The 17937-nt window shown below is 42.8% G+C and overlaps 1 protein-coding gene across 1 annotated transcript in view; it reads left to right on the forward strand.

Annotated features, from left to right (window-relative positions):
• SERPINE2 (serpin family E member 2) overlaps positions 1-12261 on the forward strand; it is a 59829-nt gene extending 47568 nt beyond the window's left edge. Inside the window, exons 5-9 of the mRNA XM_008145098.3 lie at positions 3422-3620; positions 5240-5340; positions 8262-8348; positions 10627-10710; positions 11636-12261. Of these exons, the coding sequence (XP_008143320.2) occupies positions 3422-3620; positions 5240-5340; positions 8262-8348; positions 10627-10710; positions 11636-11673 (509 nt within the window). The 3' untranslated portion in view covers positions 11674-12261. The remainder of the gene's footprint in view (positions 1-3421; positions 3621-5239; positions 5341-8261; positions 8349-10626; positions 10711-11635) is intronic.
• The last annotated feature ends 5676 nt before the right edge of the window (positions 12262-17937 follow it).

Raw genomic sequence — 17937 nt, forward strand, 5'->3', positions numbered from 1 at the left:
ATAGCTGAATAGTTCCTTCAGAACCCAGGACATCCATAGTTACTTGTAGTAGAAGGTAATTTGGGTAATGCTCATCTATGAGGCTTTCCTGATATTAAATATTTAAAATGTTCTCTCTGATTGTACAGACTGTTAAGAGTTTCTTAACCTTTCATTGAGCCTACGTACTATTTCCTCCCTTATAGGACTTCAAATAGGAATCGGAGCACTTAGGGAGCTTTCCAGAAAAACTGGCTCATCCCCAAAGCACCACTGACAGAAAGTCCTAAATCATCTCTAATATTTTTACTATTTGGTTTTCTGCCTTTTATCTCTCCCTAAAGGTTTGGTTGATCACCATTCATCTAAGAGAAAAGGCTGCTTTTCCCCTTTCCACATCGTCCCGTCTCTTCAGAATGAAGGACCCTGCTTCATGCACATGGTTATGTTCTCCAGAAATCATCCTCATTAAGCACGCTCAGTCTGCTTCCCAGAGCTGCGGGATGCAGGGCCTCGGGCAGGACACTCAGGGGAAGCAGTCTGGGACCCTGCCCCACACCAGGTCCCAAATACCCTTTCTCTGTCTGATTCATCCTGCCCAGGAGCTGTGCTCTACTGCAGCTCATGGGGTTTCTCTTGGTGGATCAATTCTGTTTCAACTGCTTGAGCAGCAACCTAACACTCAAGAAGCGAAGTGTTTTACAAAACTGCTGACATCAGTAGATGAAAGTTTTTCCTTCGTGCAGCCCCTGTGCTGCTGAGCACTGTGCAAATATATTCTCATTTTGTTTTCACAGCTCTCTAAGGTAGGCGCTGTTATCCCATTGCACAGGTAAATAAACTAAGACCTGGATAAGGAATTTGCCCAAGTCCAAGAGCTAGTGTGTGTCAGAGCCAGGATTTGAATCCAGGTCCTATAACTCCAGATCTCGTGTCTCTGACCTCTGCGCTTGCCCTTCATAAGGCGACACTGTGAAAGCAGTGCTTTAGGGACCAAGTGGAAGGAGAGGACACGTGTTATTTTTGTCTCCTGGCTCCTCAAGCCGCCAAGTAAAGATAAGCATGGAAGGGGTTTGTTCTGAGGGATCCTCGCTGACATTTGTCATCAGCTCCTGCGATCAGAAGCAGAAGCAGAGCCAGGGAGAAAGGAATCGTGGGGCAGACGTGAGTGACTGGATGTCAAATGGTTAGTTAATGATGTCTCCAGTCGAGGCTGGATTAACTGGCGGAAATAGAGGCTGTCTCCTTGCCTCAAGCACACTCAGCTCATAAGTTTTTATTATTCATGAACCTAATCCTTATCTGAACATTAAACACTTCTAGAAGTGGTTAATGAATACCTCCAGGTGCTTACTCCTCGCCCTGGGGTAATCATTTATTAACTGCTTCCCAAATTTCAGTTTCTAAAAGTTAGCTCTGCAAGAGGAGGGACCTAATATTTTCTTTGAGGATTAAAGGGATTATTAGGAAGTGATTTTTTTTTTTCTCACGTTCCCATGGATTTTTTCAGTTTCTGCTGAGACCATTGTGTTATGCAGGGTAAAAGTAGAGATGAGGGTCCCATGTTTGAATTGTAGGTAGCCCCAAGACAAACCCGGGCTAGCGTGAGCCTGCACATGCACAGATTGCCACATATTTCTTTCTTAAGAGGAACCTGCAATGTCACCCTGTAGTGTCAGCCATTCTGATTGCTTCACTATTTTCATCACATTTTATAGTTAAAAAGTGTTTGTTATGTAACAAAGACAAGTTCACTGTCTCTCTCCCTCCCTTCCCCCATCTCTGGAGACCAGATGTGGATATTATATATCTCCAGTGCAGTGATTGGCAAGGTCTTCCTCAAAGAAAAGACAATCATGAGAGAAATCACTTTCTCTTTTCTCTTTTCCTTAAATATGGTGTCCTTCTAGGTCATTCAGAGGAGGAGGAAGAGGGGGCCAGTGCTCAGTGGGCACCCACCCTGAGCCAGGCCCTGCTGAGTCCCTTACATACATTTTTTTTCACATTCAATCATCTCAACAACCCCTGGATGAGGAGTTTGCCCAAGTCCAAGAGCTAGTGTGTATCAGGACCAGGATTTGAATCCAGGTCCTGTAACTCCAGATCTCCTGCACTGGTGTCTCCATCCTCCATGCTCAGAGGCACACAGAGGTTAAATAACCTCACCGAGGTCACCGAGTTCTTCTTAAAAACTTTGAGATGTGTTTAATAAAACTTTTCAGAAATCCACTCTAAGTCTAGAAATGCTGGTTTTCCATTCACCACATTATTTTTCTAACCCAGTACATGCCGAATGTAGAGGTTTCATGGGATCCTAAAGTGCTCTGTCGAAGACTTTCCCCAGGGGGCTGGTAGCCTCTCTGGGCCTGTCCCCATGAGCTGGGCTTCTTGCCAGGGCCCATCATGACTACACTTTTATTCACTCTAATCCGAGATGCTCAGGCATGCTGCTCCGTTGCTAAATGTTTTGAATATTTTACATGGGATAAAAGGGTCCTAAGGCTCTAAGATCAGATTAGTTTGGGAGATCTGGGGATAACTAGAGTTGAACAGTTTTCGTCAGAGTATCTCAGAGCCTTTATAATGTTGGTATTATATTCTCTGCAAGAGGCAGTGGTCCAGGACTTCCTAAATTCACTGGGTATGGAGCCCAGTTTGTCCACCGAGCATCTTGCCAGTTGCCAGAGTTCTCTACACGACGTTTTGACAAGTACTGGTTAAGTCATTCTTGGTTTGTTATGAGTAAGCACAAGTACCATAAATTATCTAAGAGCCCTAATGATAGTTATTAGAATGAACGAAGAGTGAGCAGGGAGTCAGGGTAGTGACGTAGGAAGATGGTCTTTGGCATGAGGCATACTGACCCCAAGTCCTGGTGCTCCACTTCTTAGCCATGTGTCCCTTGGCAAGTTACCTAATTCCTCTAATGGTAGCTTCCCTAGTGGTGACATAGATGTCTTATACCTACCTTATGGGACACTGTGTTTGTAATTGTGTGGAAATGGTTGGTATGGGCTGGCACAGATTGGGCCCTAAACAATGGAAGCAGTTTATTCCTTCCCTCCCTTCTCTTCAACATGCATGCGTAGTCTTGGCCACAAGAATCCTTCTCAGGCAGCTCAAATTCATTTCTTTATTCATATGATAAGGATCAACTTCTTGCAAAGCACTGTATTCTCAGTGCCTTCTGACCTAAATTCCCCTCAACAGAATTAATGTAATTTTAGTGTCACCCAAAGGCATTCTGTTTAGACAGATCTAGACTAAAGAAAGGGAATTCTTTACAAAGGAAGGAAAAAATAACTGTCCTTATCTTTGTCCTTCTAAGGAAGCTATTTTGCATGGCTCTCTTTCTTCTGACTCTACTGTGGTGACCAGCAGTCACTCCCACCACATTTGGAAGTCATCAAGGGCCTACTGAACCTGCCTCTGATTTCTTTAGGGGCAGCAAACACCCCCAATGGCTTATGGTACAACTTTATTGAACTGCCCTACCACGGGGAGAGCATCAGCATGCTGATTGCACTGCCGAGCGAGAGCTCCACCCCACTCTCGGCCATCATCCCTCACATCAGCACCAATACCGTAGACAGCTGGACCAGCATGATGGTGCCCAAGAGGGTGCAGGTCGTCTTGCCCAAGTAAGTGACTTCTTTCCCTGAAGGAGAAAACAACGGAAGTGCTCCATTCTTGATGGTTGATGGTGATTGTGCCAGATACCAGACAACACGAGGCTAAAATCTGGCCCATCACGAAGCCCACTTTATTGTGCAGAAATCACATGGTCAGAATGCAAGGCTGTGCTTGTGGGAAAGTTTGTTGTTATTCCCATGCTTCTGGCATGGCCAGCTAATGACAGTGGAGGAGAGAAAGCAGATGGCCTCGGAGCCTCTGCAAAATCCCAAGCTCCAAACATGTCTCATTTGTTCAAAAAACTGAAAAACACATGCATGTCATCCTATTACTATGATGAAATTATAGTAAAGTTTAGTATCGTTCTGTTCTTTGATAAGGAGCTTAATTTAGTTATGTTTTAGCTGGAAGTTACTGAAGACCAAGGCCCAGAAGGTAGGTGGTAAGGAAATATTTTGAAACCACCAGGCAGAATTCATACATTAGTATCTAGGGCAGTTTTTCTGTTATACCCTGAAAGTATAAGACAGATGGAATTTGGGCTGTTAAGACTTAAATCCAAGGAAAAAGTCATCTCATATTCTGTCTGAATCCTGAATTTCTAACAGAGAATGCTTGTTTTGCCTAGATTGTGAAGGGGGCAAATGATGTCTTCCTTCTATGAACTTTTTAACGTAAGTGTTGGGCCTATCTCTAGGGCTTTTAACCACCCAGACCTCATGGTGGTAACTTCCCATTCTAGTAGCTTTTAATTTCTAGTCACTGAATTAAGAAATCAGAGAAATACATTGATAATAAGTATTAGTAATCTTCCCAAGATTATTTTTTGTTGTAAAATAAGCCTTTACATAGACAATGCTTGGTATAAAGGAATGAGATGGTGACATTGTGGGTAAATTACAATTATAATTAATGGCTAATGGCCATTACTACCCATCTGTGATGAGAATCCATTCACCTACCCTGTTGCTCTCCCACAGGATGTGATCAAATCTGGTAAAATATCCCCTGATGACACATTGAATAGCTGACATGTGGATGCTATAAGGCCAGATAGCTACACATATTCAAGAAACCAGTATTACATCCAAACACAAAACCATGACTCCTATTCCCAATTTTTGCTCTCATTTTAACATCCTGAGATGCTTTCAGATCTCTCCATGAACCAGCAGGAATGCATTTCCTCTCTTTTGACCATCCCCAGTCCCAGTGAGGATGGTGGCTCTTACGGCAGCCAAGGTGATGGCTCTTTGGTTGGATGTGGGGAAAGACTGTAGACATTGCAGGGTGTACACACTTGTCAACACCCGGCATCTCCCGTGCACACAAGAGAGGTGCTCCTGTGGATCTCCCTGAGACTGGAACGGGGAGCCTGTTGCATGTGAGGATGAGAGAGCCCCCACTTGCTGTTACTATATGTGCTGCTAATGCCAGCTGAGGGCCTGAGGGATGAGTTGTTCTCTAATTACCTTGGGATTAAGATTGACAATGCAATTTAGATTGTTGTTCAGAGCGTGCTTAAACAGAAGCTGTTGGTAAACATTTTCCCGCTGGCACTGATTATATCATTTTATATCATTCATAGCCCCGTGATTTTTCCTCCTATTTTCTGCTTTCATGCTAGGTTCACGGCCACAGCAGAAATGGATCTGAAGGAGCCACTGAAAGTTCTTGGCATCACCGAGATGTTTGATCCATCAAAGGCAAATTTTACTAAAATAACAAGTATGTTCAGTTTAAAATGTATTTTTAAACTTGAAGACTTTGTTACAAACTGAGTCTCAGATTTGTTCAGAAAGGAAAGGTCAAAATTACGAATGTGTTGACCTAAAACTCTCCAAGGTTTAATTTGATATATCGACCAGTGTTGCTGTTGATCCTCAATCATTTCAGTTAGCATGTCAGTCATCCCTGCATTTCACGTGTACTTTTCCTGTGAAGCCCACGTAACTCTACACAGGTAAAGAAGTATTTTGTGTATTGTCTCTATTACCGAAAAATTTGGCCCTTACTTAGGTATTAGTTGTTATTTTTTTTCAAATGCACACTTGTCTCCTATGTTGGAAAAATCAAGATATTTGGGGGCTCTCAAATACTTATTCCCACCAAACAACAGCAGGCATGCACAATATCCAGATATGTATTTTGGAAATTCATGCCCATTAATCTGAAGTCATGTAAATCCAAAGGAGTCCGATTAGAATTTTTCTTTGCCAAAACTTCTAGGATACATCTGGTATGACATCCCTTCTTAGCCCACATAGGTACCTGGAGCTATGTGTGACTGGTCATTCCTTTGTCTTTCTTAATTTGGGGCATAGCAACCTCCTCCCATAGCAAAGTCATGGCTTAAACACTACTTGCACTGCATTTTGTATTTTTCCCCTTGAGTGCAAAGGTGCCTGCTAGTGAACACTTGAGTGCCTGTCCCGGGGACACACTTGACCCCCCTGGGGAACCTGCAGTGCCATGGCTGTCCTGATGGTCTCCTCCTGTGAGCCAGACACTCAGCCCGGTCCAGCGGCGGCCCCATCACCTGGGAGCTTGTTTGAAATACATGATGTTGGGTCCAACTCAGACCTACTGAATCAGAGTCTTCGCTTTACCAAATTCCTCAGGCCAAACACATTTGAGGAGCATGGTTTTAATCTGCACTTTCCCCTTCAGGGTTAGCCTGTGTAGCCTAACTGCTACCTAGTGTCCCCAGGGAGTTCACAGGTGTTCAGAGGGAAGACCAGGCTCCCCCAATTCTCCTGAGACCTTCTGTTTAACCGTGCAGGTGACATGGCCCTGCAAAGGGGCCCCTCACTCACCATCGGTCACATTAGAGCCAAGCATCGGTGCAGCCAATTTAAAACCAGATGGGGTGGTGAGCACACAGTACAATGTACAGTTGGTGGATTGTAGAATCGTACACCTGAAACCTATATAATTTTATTAACTAGCTAGGGGCCCAGTGCATGAATTTGTGCACCTTGAAAGGAACTGTGGGTCATGAGGCTGCAGTGGGCACAGGGGCGGGTCTCAGCCCATCCTCCACGCCCTCGCCCGGCCCCTCCCACTGCACCCCCAGTACCCTGACTTTCTCTGCCACCGCTCCCATGCACTGACAGCACCGGCCCCGCTCTCACCCACTGCCAGCGTGGAGCACTTGGGGCTGACACCAGCAGCAAGTGCGAGCAGGGCCGGCGCTGTCAGCAGGTGCGAGAGGCGGCTGCCGGCCTCGATCGCCCCTCAGGAGCAGAGGGAGGTGGAGAAGCCCTGAGGGGCGATTGGGGCCAGCAGCCACAGCTTGCACCTGCCGATGGCACGGAGTGATCGGGACCAGTGCCTGGCACTGGCAGCGGGTGCAAGCGGTGGCTGTGGTGCCAGCAGCAGGTGCGAGAGGCGACTGCCAGCCCCAGTTGCCCCTCAGGAGCAGGGGGAGGTGGAGAAGCCCTGAGGGGTGATCGGGGCCAGCAGCTGCTGCTCACAACCACTTATGGCGCCGAGCAATTGGGGCCAGCACTGGGCACCAGCAGCGGGTGCGAGCGGCAGCTCCGGTGCTGGCAGCAGGTGCGAGCGCCAGACGGGACCGCGGTGTGTGGGAGCAAAGAATTTTCAGTAATCACCAGAGGCTTGCCCCAATGACAGCAATCGGCACCCGCCTTGGTCTGGCGCCCCCACTCACCTGCTCCACCATCCCACAGCAGCCAACGCCCTCCATGTTCCGCGCTCTGCCACCTGCTGCCAACGCCAACCATGTTCCGTGCGCATCCCCTGGTGGTCAGTGTACATCATAGCGACCTTTTGTTCAGTTGTTCACTTGTTCAGTTGTTCTGCCGTTCGGTCTATTTGCATATTAGGGTATTATATATATACATGTCACCCTGATAAATTTAAAATGAAATAAAACCAGATGACACAAGAAGCACTAGTTCCCTTTGCATCCTGACCCATGTCCAGTCAAGGCTACCATTAACCTCTGTTCATATTGCCCCTGAAAGCTGCCCCCAGTGGGGGTTGCTGGAATGGTAAGGACTTGCTGAGAAAGGAAAATGAATTCACTAGAAGGTTCCAGGGACAAAACTGCGTTTCTGAGTCTGGCCCTCACAACAGTCTGACTGGTCTCCTGCTTGACCCTCTTCTCTTACTAATACACCCACGAGATGAGTGGCTTTTGTTGTGAAAAGCCAGCACCTACTCTGCCACTAACTTGCCATGTGATTTCAGGGCAGACTTTTTTTTAACACTCTGGGCCTCAGTTTCCCCATCTGTCAATGCCATCTGAAATCCCTCCTGGATCTGACATTTGTAAGTGAAAAATAATGTTGGCTTGCTGCTTCTGGATAACTGGGCTTCCTTCTTCAGGCTCCGCTCTTTTTATTGTTTATGAAATTCTCAGTGATTGGAGTTGAATGGCTAGCAGCACTAACTATTTGGGGTCTGGGACTCCCTCCTCTGGAGTGATATCCCGGGTCTCAGAGCAGACACGGCAGGTGGCAGGCCTCCGACAGCCTCCAGTCCCCGGGACTATGAGAGGTCGCTTCTCCTCTGACACCTTTTCAGAACTGGACTTGGCCATGGCTGAGGTTCCTTTTCCAGCTACACAGATGGTCTGCATAGCAAACAAACGCTGTTGTTTTTGTCTTATTTTCTGGAAACAGGGTCAGAAAACCTTCATATTTCTCACATCTTGCAAAAAGCAAAAATTGAAGTCAGTGAAGATGGAACCAAAGCTTCAGCAGTCACCAGTAAGCTGGGGCCCTGGTGGGGCTGGTCCTGGTGCGGGGGTAAGGGGTGAGGGGTGATGGGCTTCCCCAGCTCACTCGTGGACTTCCGGCCAGGTGCTGTGAGGTGACTGTCCAGACACAGTGGGAAATGAGACATATTGAGGACCGGTGCCCATGGGCCTCTGAGTCTGTATCATTAAGGAAAGCACTTCAATGAGAGAAATTCCTCCAGGACAAGAGTTGACAAACGCTTTCTGTAAACTATGTATTTTCTACTTTGTGGGCCCTACCAGCTCCAAAGCAGCTTCTCCACTCTGCCATTGAAGCGACAAAGCAGCAGAGATGATGCAAGCCAAAGGGCCTGGTAGTTTCTACAAAACTTGGTGAAGGCAGGATCTGTCCCCACACTTGGCCTGAGCACAGCAGTGTGCTGAGACCTGCTCTCAGCAGGACAGAGAAGACCAATCTTCAGATAGAAACATAACATAATAGCACTTAATTCATAGGAAACGAGTCAATCGGGTTTACCCAGGATGAAGTGAAGAACTAGCACGCAGCTGCTGATTGGAGCAGGATTGCCGTGCAGCCTTTCTTGATCATTTGAATATCCACATCTGCTTTCCCCTTGATGGCTCATATAATGAAGGAGGAAATGGAACAATCTTAGGTCGTTTCCTTTTTACCCCTTGATTTTCCACATGAGATTGCTTGAATAGATATGACCAAGCCCTGTGAGCGCATAAAGTGAACCATATCTCAGCTGCACTTGTAACTGGGTCAAATATTAAAAGTACCATTTATATCCACAGTAGACATGTTATTGCCTTTCTAAAATAAACATTTAATATTTATTCCTTTAAAATAGCATTTGAAACAAAGACCTAGAATAAGAGGGGTTGGAACTTTTTAAATGCCTCCTGCCTTTTCTGGGTGATTATAAGTGACATATACGTTTTTCCAAAGTTATTGACCCGTTTTGCCAACAGCATAACTATCAGGACTGGCTACATAATTTACAGGGTTTTTTGCAAAATGAAAATATGGAGCCCCTTGTTCAAACCTGATTGAGAATTTGAGACATCAGCAGCAGGACACTAAACCACGTGCAGGGACCTTGTGAGTGTGGGGCCCTGCGTAACTGCCCAGGTCCAATTCTCATGAAGCCCAGCCCTGCTGTATTAGTCTGCTCGAGCTGTCATAACAAGTCCAACAGAAATTCATTGCTCATACTTCTGGAGGCTGAAGTCCAAGATCAAGGTGTTGGCAGGGCTGGTTTCTCTTCAGTCCTCTCTCCTTGGCTTGTGCATATCTGCCTTCTCACTGTGTCCTCATATGTGTGTGTCCATCCCTGGTATCTCCCTCTCTTCTCATAAGGACCCCAGTTTTATTAGATTAGGGCTCTACCTTCATGCCCTCATTTAAGTAAATACCTCCTTAAAGGCCCTATTCCAAATACAGTCAAGATGGAGATGAAGGCTTCAACATATATGTTTTGAGGGTATTCAATTTAATCCATAACACTTGTTATTGAGTTGTTATTAATAACCCTTTGTTGAATGATTTATCCCAACATAGCTGCAGATGTTTTCTTTATAATATCAAGCCCAAGTCATTAATGCTTTCTGGGGCTTGAACAAGAGGACCAGGTCAATGCAGCAAGCATGGGGCAGTTATGCCTGGCACTACCACGGGCTTATTAAATTGAAGCCACTGTTGGTAAGCATGGCAGAGTAAGCATGTCTAAGACCATGAACTAAAGAAGTTTGCCTTCTAAGTCCAACGTCTACACCAAGATGTGATGGACAACACATTAGGTCCCAACGAGTGGTCTATGTTGACAATGGGAGGGAAACCTAGTTGTGCCAGAGAAAGAGGCACAGACTCAGAAGCTGAGCATGAAGCTGGGCTTTGATATGCAGAAGGGATTTGAATAGGCTGAAAGGACCAGCTGCCTTCATCAGAAAGGCAGATGGAATAAAAAGAAAACAGCCACTAATGATGGTGAACAAACCATCATTATAATATGTTTATGTCCTTTAACCCCCATAGAAACCCTACAAAGAGTAAGTGTTTTTATTAAAGGGTGGTGCTCATGTAGACTAAATGAGATGGTAAATGCAAAGGGCCTAGCCTATGGTAGCTGTTCAGTACATGGGGACCATTGGGCCTGTAGTGATACATCCAGCCCTTAGAACAGGAATTAAGTGTGTCCCCAAACACCGGCATCCAGGCTCCATCGGGCCAGCTGCCTCGCTGGCCACAGGCTGGGTGCACAACATGTTTCTTTTCCTTCCCACAGCTGCGATTCTAATTGCAAGGTCATCTCCTCCCTGGTTTATAGTGGACAGACCTTTTCTATTTTTCATCCGACATAATCCTACAGGTAAGTGATTCTCCTCTTCCATCAGTCACAAGTTAGAATTCAGAAACGTGGATTGCCATTGTAGTTACACCCAGTGGTGTTGCTCTTAGTCTATTTCCCATGAGGCAACAATCCCCAGCACTTCAAATAATATAACCACACACGTTGAAGAGAGAGGAAAATCAGACTGTGTTTATAAAGTGTGGTGGAATCTTTTAAACAAGGACAAGATTGTATGTTTGTGTTGTTTTGACTTGTTTTTTAACATGTAGAGAGCTCTGCCACCCTTTGGGCCATTTTTAACATCTATTGACTTTCTTTTAAATAAATGCAGTAAAATTTTACAAGAAGCTAGATGTCATCAACCTCTGTAAGCCCACTCCACAATTAGGACTTGAGATTTGTTAATTCAGTGGATCTTGGCTCTGTGAGTCATTGGTTCAAACTTTAGCTCCATCTTTAAGGGTAACAGTAGTTCCTATCCCCTAGTACAATTCTGAAGAATAAATAATATTGTCTTTGTGGAAATGTTGGCTTCATGTTGGCACAGAGTAGGAATTAATACATTTAACTTGTACCCTTTTTTAAATCAATAATATAAGCTAGTTCCTTATCCTCTTGTCTCATTGCAAGTTCAATGTCATAATTAGTGTGCGGCCTAATCTCTAGCCACATGTGGCTATTTCATTTCAACTTTCAACTCATTTAATGTTATTTCATAACATCACATAAAATATAAATATATTTCAAGAGTTCAGTAGCCACATGTGCCTCATGGCTGCCATCCTGGACCATGAAGGTATAAACCATTTCCATCATTGCAGAAAGTTCTGTTGAGAGCTAGTAACTTAAACTCACCCCAGGGACCTTGCCTTAAATGTGCCTTCCATCTCATTTTTTAAAAACTGTTTTTATAGTAATGCATTGTTTTCTTTCAATTCTATAGGTGCCTTCTTATTCATGGGGCAGATCAACAAACCCTGAAAGGTCCTACAGAAGAAGACATGCAAAGCAAACCCAACTTTGCTATGAAGAGAAGACTCCTTGCCTACATCTCTCATAGTTCTGTCAAATATTTTTTTACATTACTTTCTTTTCAAAACTAGTTCTTAGGAACAGAGACTCAATGATGCAAGCATTTCTATTCCAAGGTGTGTTAAAGGCGGGAAAAAGGGCAGGATGGCTGGAACACTGTACTGAGCAATGACTAGAGGGCTTCCAAATGTTTAAAAGAGTCTTTAAACTACTGAGTGGTTACCTAGGTAACAACCCTCTTGAGTATTTACTGTCCAGTTCAGGATTTTTGTTTTGTTTTGTTTAATGTATGGCTTTGCAGAAGACATTGAATCAGTGTGATGGGGGGAAAAGACAGTTTATCGTAGCTTTTACATTTTTATGAAAAAAAATATTATTGGCCTTTTAAATTTTTTTTTGGTCTTATCCAAAGTCTTGATAGTAAGCGTTCTTTGCGGGGTAGAAATAGCGAAATCTCTAGCCTCTTTGTGTTTTTGATGTTGTTGTTGTTGTTTTATATAATGCACGTATTCACTAAAATAAAGTTTTAAAAACTAATGTCTTGCTAGACAAGGTTTGCTGTTGTGCAGTGTGCCTGTCGCTACTGGTCTTCTGTACTCTTTGGGTTGCATTTTTGTATTTTGTACAGAGTAAAAATAAAGTGTTATGAGTAGTAAAAAAAAAAAAAAAAGTTATTGTCTACTATTTGAAAGTACAACACAAGAAACAGAGACTTGCCTGAGTGGCATGGCTCAGTGGTTGAGCATCAACCTATGAATGAGGAGGTCACGATTCAATTCCTAGTCAGGGCACATGCCCAGGCTGCGGGCTCAATCCCCAGTGCAGGGCATGCAAAAAGCAGCCAATCAATGGTTCTCTCTCAATATTGATGTTTCTCTCTCCCACTGATTTTAGAGAGTAAGGGAGAGGGAGAGAGAAACATCAATATTGAGAACCATTGATTAGAACATATATATATACATATATATATATATATATTTTTTTTATTTATTTTTATTTTTTTTTAAGAAACAGAACCTTTTGAAAGGACTTCAACCTCTTCTAATAAACCTTTGCATTTTGGTAAACTGCAGGAAACCCAAAGCCACTGGCTTTCTCCTCTAAACCTGGCAATCAGACACTATTCCCTGCTTCACCCCTTCCGTCTGTAGATCCCTTCAGAGGAAGAACTATCTGGTTAAACGCACCGCTCATCTCAGCTGCCTGTTCACTCAAGTGAGGGCCAAGTATTACCAGCTAAAGGGATTTGGTAGCCAGCGCAGAAAGAAGCCCCTGGGGACTCATGTGTTTGGAAATCGGAGTGAATGGTGGGTGTGTCAATGTGTTGTTTGGGTGGCAGGCTGGAGCACTTCTTTTGTGAAATGACAAGATTTTTGTTTTGATTTTTTGGATAAGTAATCACAATTCTAATGTTACCATTTTTTAGTTGCCGAATTTTTGTTTTGTTTTGTTTTGTTTTGTTCCCACTAATTTCTCCAAGATTTGGGTAGTCTTATCTAAATCAGAATGATTTCAAATATTTTTTTTAATCAAAACTTAAAAACCTTTTCTAACCCATGAACTCTACTCTTTACATATTAAAACGTCACATTCAACAATCCACCAATTTGCCATTTATAATTCTTATTTGTCAAGTGGGCTGAGCTTTGCCTAAGTTTGGGTACTTTGGTTAACCCCGAGAGAAGGGAGAAAGGGGGAATTTTTTTCCTTAGCTAAAATAAGATGCCACTAAATTATTTTTTAAATATGTTTTTATTGATTTCAGAGAGAGGGCTAGAAACATCAATGATGAGAGAGAATCATTGATAGGCTGCCTCCTGCACGCCCCCTACTGGGGATTGAGCTCAAAACCCAGACACTGCCCTGACCATGACCTCCTGGTTCATGGGTCGATGTCAAGCCCAGCACAGCTGGGCTCCAAAAATTTATTTTGAACAGTTACCTCAGAACACTAGCAAACATGCTGGTACAGTTAGTTATTAATGCCTTTTCGAGTTAGTTTTACTGGTTTTTCAGTTTTCCACTTATATTACTTTAAATAGTTTAAAATAAGAATAGTGTAATCAGTAATCCAAAAATTGTGCACTCCATTCACTCATTCATTCAACTACCTTTGGGGTACCAAGTACCAGGGGGTACAGAGATAAATATTTCTCTACGCAGTTTAATTTTAGAAGAGAGAGAGAGAATCCTAGCACATCGAGGTATCTGACTGTTGCAGTGTGTTTACATGATAAGAATGAAGACCCAATGGGCATTAGTCCAAGAGTAAAGACAAAAAGACACTTGCAGGGCCAAGACTAACTCCCTGGGCTCTTGACTCCAGCACTGCTCATTCCAGAAAAGACCAGAAGAGTTCACCTTTTTATTACTGCCCAATAGAGTAGCTCTGTTATGTGACACAGGTGGGCAGCTCCCCAATAATATAAATCAGCCACATTTTACTGGGCACATTAAAATTGAATATCTGGCCCGGCTGGGGTGGCCCAGTGGCTGATTGTCAACCCATGAACCAGGAGGTCATGGTACATTGTTACCAGGTACATTGTTAGTGTTTGCAGATTAAATTGAAAATCAAATAGAAAAATAAAAGTGAACTTTTATACTTCTTAGTGGTATACCTCCTCCATCTGAAGTTTATAATCCCAGCTACCAAAGGCAGAGAAGGGTGATACCCCTCTTGCTTTTCTTTGCTAGACAGGAAAACGATCCCAGGACTAAGAAGTGAGTTCTAGTGGCAGGTTGTCGGGACCCCTACAGACATCATCATCATGTTACTCTAAGAATGGTCCCTTATCCTTGACTGTATTGGTCTTATTAACTAAACTGTGTACTGATGGTATCCTCTGGCCCGTACTGTTTTCTGACTGTGGAGATGACAACGCTCTAAGTTGTGTAGAGGAAGTGTCGTCAGAAAGTCAAGCAAACCCCTCCTCCTCTGACTGGAAATATCTTTCTCTGTCAGTGACCTCATTACTCATCTCTTCTGCAAAATTCATTAGATCAAATTCATCAGTTCTTTGCAATGTTAATGTACAACAGATGTGAATAATCATTTAATGGAGCTCTTCCTCAACGGAAGGGGAAATAATTTAATGTTTTTAATTTTCTCAATTGATTTTCTGTCAGATTTTTCTGAAAACTTCAGTCTTCGGCCTCTAGTGAGCACGGACAGGCAGTCAGGTACATGAACAAGAGCAAGCGAGTGTTAGTGAAAGCACAGACAGTTCCGACACCAACCGGCTTGCTTTTTTTCAGAAGTGTATGTGCTTGTGATTATAATTTTTGATTGCATGACTTTTCTCCTGGAAAAGTTCATAGTTTGCAAGATGGGATTCCATTTAGCCATCACCTGGTATTCTTTAGAGAGAGCCAGGACTTTCAAGTGCTCTGCTTGCCAAAGTTGGGAGCTGCAAAATGGTAGAGGACTTTACCAACAGGGTTGGAGACAACACAGGGGCCAGCTGAGGGGAGAACAGAATGGGCTTAAGGATGCAGATGTGGGCAGCTTGCTGCCAGCAGGGCATCCCTCAGCTGAGGAATTTGTGAGCTGGACCCCTGATAGATAAGAGGGATGTCCACATTTGATTTTACAAACTGTCAAGATGGACACTCTGTAGTCAGTGCATTTTCTTCCATCATAAAAAAAAAAAAAAAAAAGTAGAAAAAATATAGCAAGAATTGGGAAAAAAAAGTCTTTATCTATGGAAGCTCTGCCATTTTCCTTCTTTCCAGTAAATATAAGAGCTAAAACATCCAGACCTTGGCATGAATGGATCTTACATGAAATTCTCAACTTTACATCCAGAGGGAAGAGGTATGTTAACTTCTGCACACATATTCATTAGAGCTGTAAGGGGCCTAGAAAAGTCATGTCACTGTAATCATATACCCTATACATACATACATAGTCTCCCGTATTGGGATAAAAGGCAGTGTCTCACATAATGGCACTTTGCATACTACTTACTGTAACTGTGACGTGGGATTAGAGCACCATCTCGTGGCCAAATCCTATATAAAAAGAGCTAATATGCTAATTAGACCTGATGGCAGATGGAACTTCTGACCAGTGGGCTGGCCCCTGGTAGCAGCAGGGGTTGCAAGGGCCAAGGCAGCCAGGGCTGCAAGGGCTGAGCTCCTTGCATGAATTTTGTGCATCGGCCTCTAGTATATATAACATGCTGAACACAATAAACAGCCCCTATTTCATTCTTGGGAGTTTATTTTTAGTAATATACTTAGTTCACTTTCTCATGATCACATAAATCATTTTGAGAATAATATTCCCTATTTTATATATACAGATAATAAGAGCACATGTACTAAAAAGAATAAGGCTTATGTAATTGAGTCTGTAGACATCAATCTTACATTTTTGGCTAAGTAACCTTTTTTGTTTTTGGCGCCATTATGTTTTGGGCTTATGGAGTGGAGTGGAAAGAGGTGAGAAAGGGTGTCAGAATTTCAAAGTAAATAACTCTAATGTCTTTCTCCTATGCCAAGTTCAAGTATCAATACTTTTATATTCCCATCAATTTCCTATGGTCATAGCAATTATCTTCGCAACACGGATTAGATAATCAAAAACCTAGTCCTCCAAATGGTCACCGAATGCTGTTACACACCCATTTTGACATCCTTGTAACCCACACATTCCTCTTGCCCACACATCAAACTCATGCAGGATATATCCTGTTAGAGCAAATTATTGTCCAGATTGGTTCCAAGTTTCAAGCTATTTCATATAGAACTGCAAGAGTATGTTAATAATTTGTTTTCTACTTTACAGCCCATCATATGTTCATGGGTGCTTTTAAAAAGTACTGCTTAATTCAGGTTCAAAGGAGACTTAACTTAGAAATATGTTGAACTCACAATCTCCATAAGGAATTTGGATCTCTTTGCTTGCAGAACAGTTTTTACAAACCAGAACTAGCTTTGCTCCATATGTAAACTTAAAAGCATTCAAGGTTTCAAAACTTGAAAGCCTAAGGGTGAGGATACTTCCCCTCCGGCCTTGTAGGTTAAGGTCCTGCAAACTGCCCTGAACAGGAGAATTTTGGGATCCCATTATCAGCACTGCTAATGGGGCGGGGCGGCGGGGGGAGAGAATTACTGAGTTTGCAACTAAATTCTTTTAAAAACATTCACCTAATATAAAATTCGAACACTCAGCTAGAACCTGAAGTTTTGCATATGACGGCTAAGTGGCTGGAGGACATTTATCACATTTTGCTTCCCAGAAACCTTCTGTAATCTCTCTTCACTTCTGGTGTCACTGGGCTGCTTGTCAAATCATGTTTGCTTATTGTGGGTGACACACTTAAGTGCAGCATTTTACTACTGAGTTTGGTCCTCTGTCCCTGTGTTCAATTATTAGGAGTTAACTCTCAAAAGGAAGGTGAAATAATTTACACCAATGCAACGAACTACGTAATTGTCAAACCTTCCACTCCAGTCTCTGTGTTAGCTGTGATATCTATAAACCCTCATACATGTGACATTAAGTTCCACTTTCCTAACCTGTCTCAGGAACGTGTCAGAGGTCCTTTATCTTCCCTTATAAAAAAGATTTCATGGCAACAGTCCTATCCGTTTAAACATTTTACCTTTTCTATTCCTGACTCCCCATTCCTACTTTTCTTATTAACCTCTGGGAGTGACTACTGGCAAAATGAAATTGAAAATTATTACTGCTGCCAAAAAGTTAAAGAGAAATAAATCAAAGGGAGTTTGCAGGTGGATTACGGAACTGAACACAAAGGATTAAAGAGCCAGAGGACACTCTTAAGATTTGTCCTCTACCAAATTAAATGTTACAGTAAAATACGAAGAGAACAGTGCTTGACATATAGTAAATATGATTATTATTATTATGAAATATTAAATTGATAAATACATACTTTATTTTTCCATTAGCATTGGCATCAATACTTTGAGCTGCTTTTTGATCTTCGTGTTTTCTTTTAAAAACATAAAATGTATCTTTTCTTCCATTTACATTATAGAAACGGAATAGCTATGAAATGCATTACTATACAGATTTTTAAACCTAGATAGAATCTAGAGATCATGTAAACACCTAATTGCTGTAATATGCACCCTACATTTCTAAAGGTTAAGTAATAACATTACTATTTTAGCTAAAATTATATTAGAGAGGCAAAGGTCACTCACCTGGGTATATCAAATTAAACTACAATGAAACAA

The sequence above is a fragment of the Eptesicus fuscus genome, chromosome 11 (assembly GCF_027574615.1).
Source record: "Eptesicus fuscus isolate TK198812 chromosome 11, DD_ASM_mEF_20220401, whole genome shotgun sequence".
In the NCBI taxonomy this organism is placed as follows: domain Eukaryota; kingdom Metazoa; phylum Chordata; class Mammalia; order Chiroptera; family Vespertilionidae; genus Eptesicus; species Eptesicus fuscus.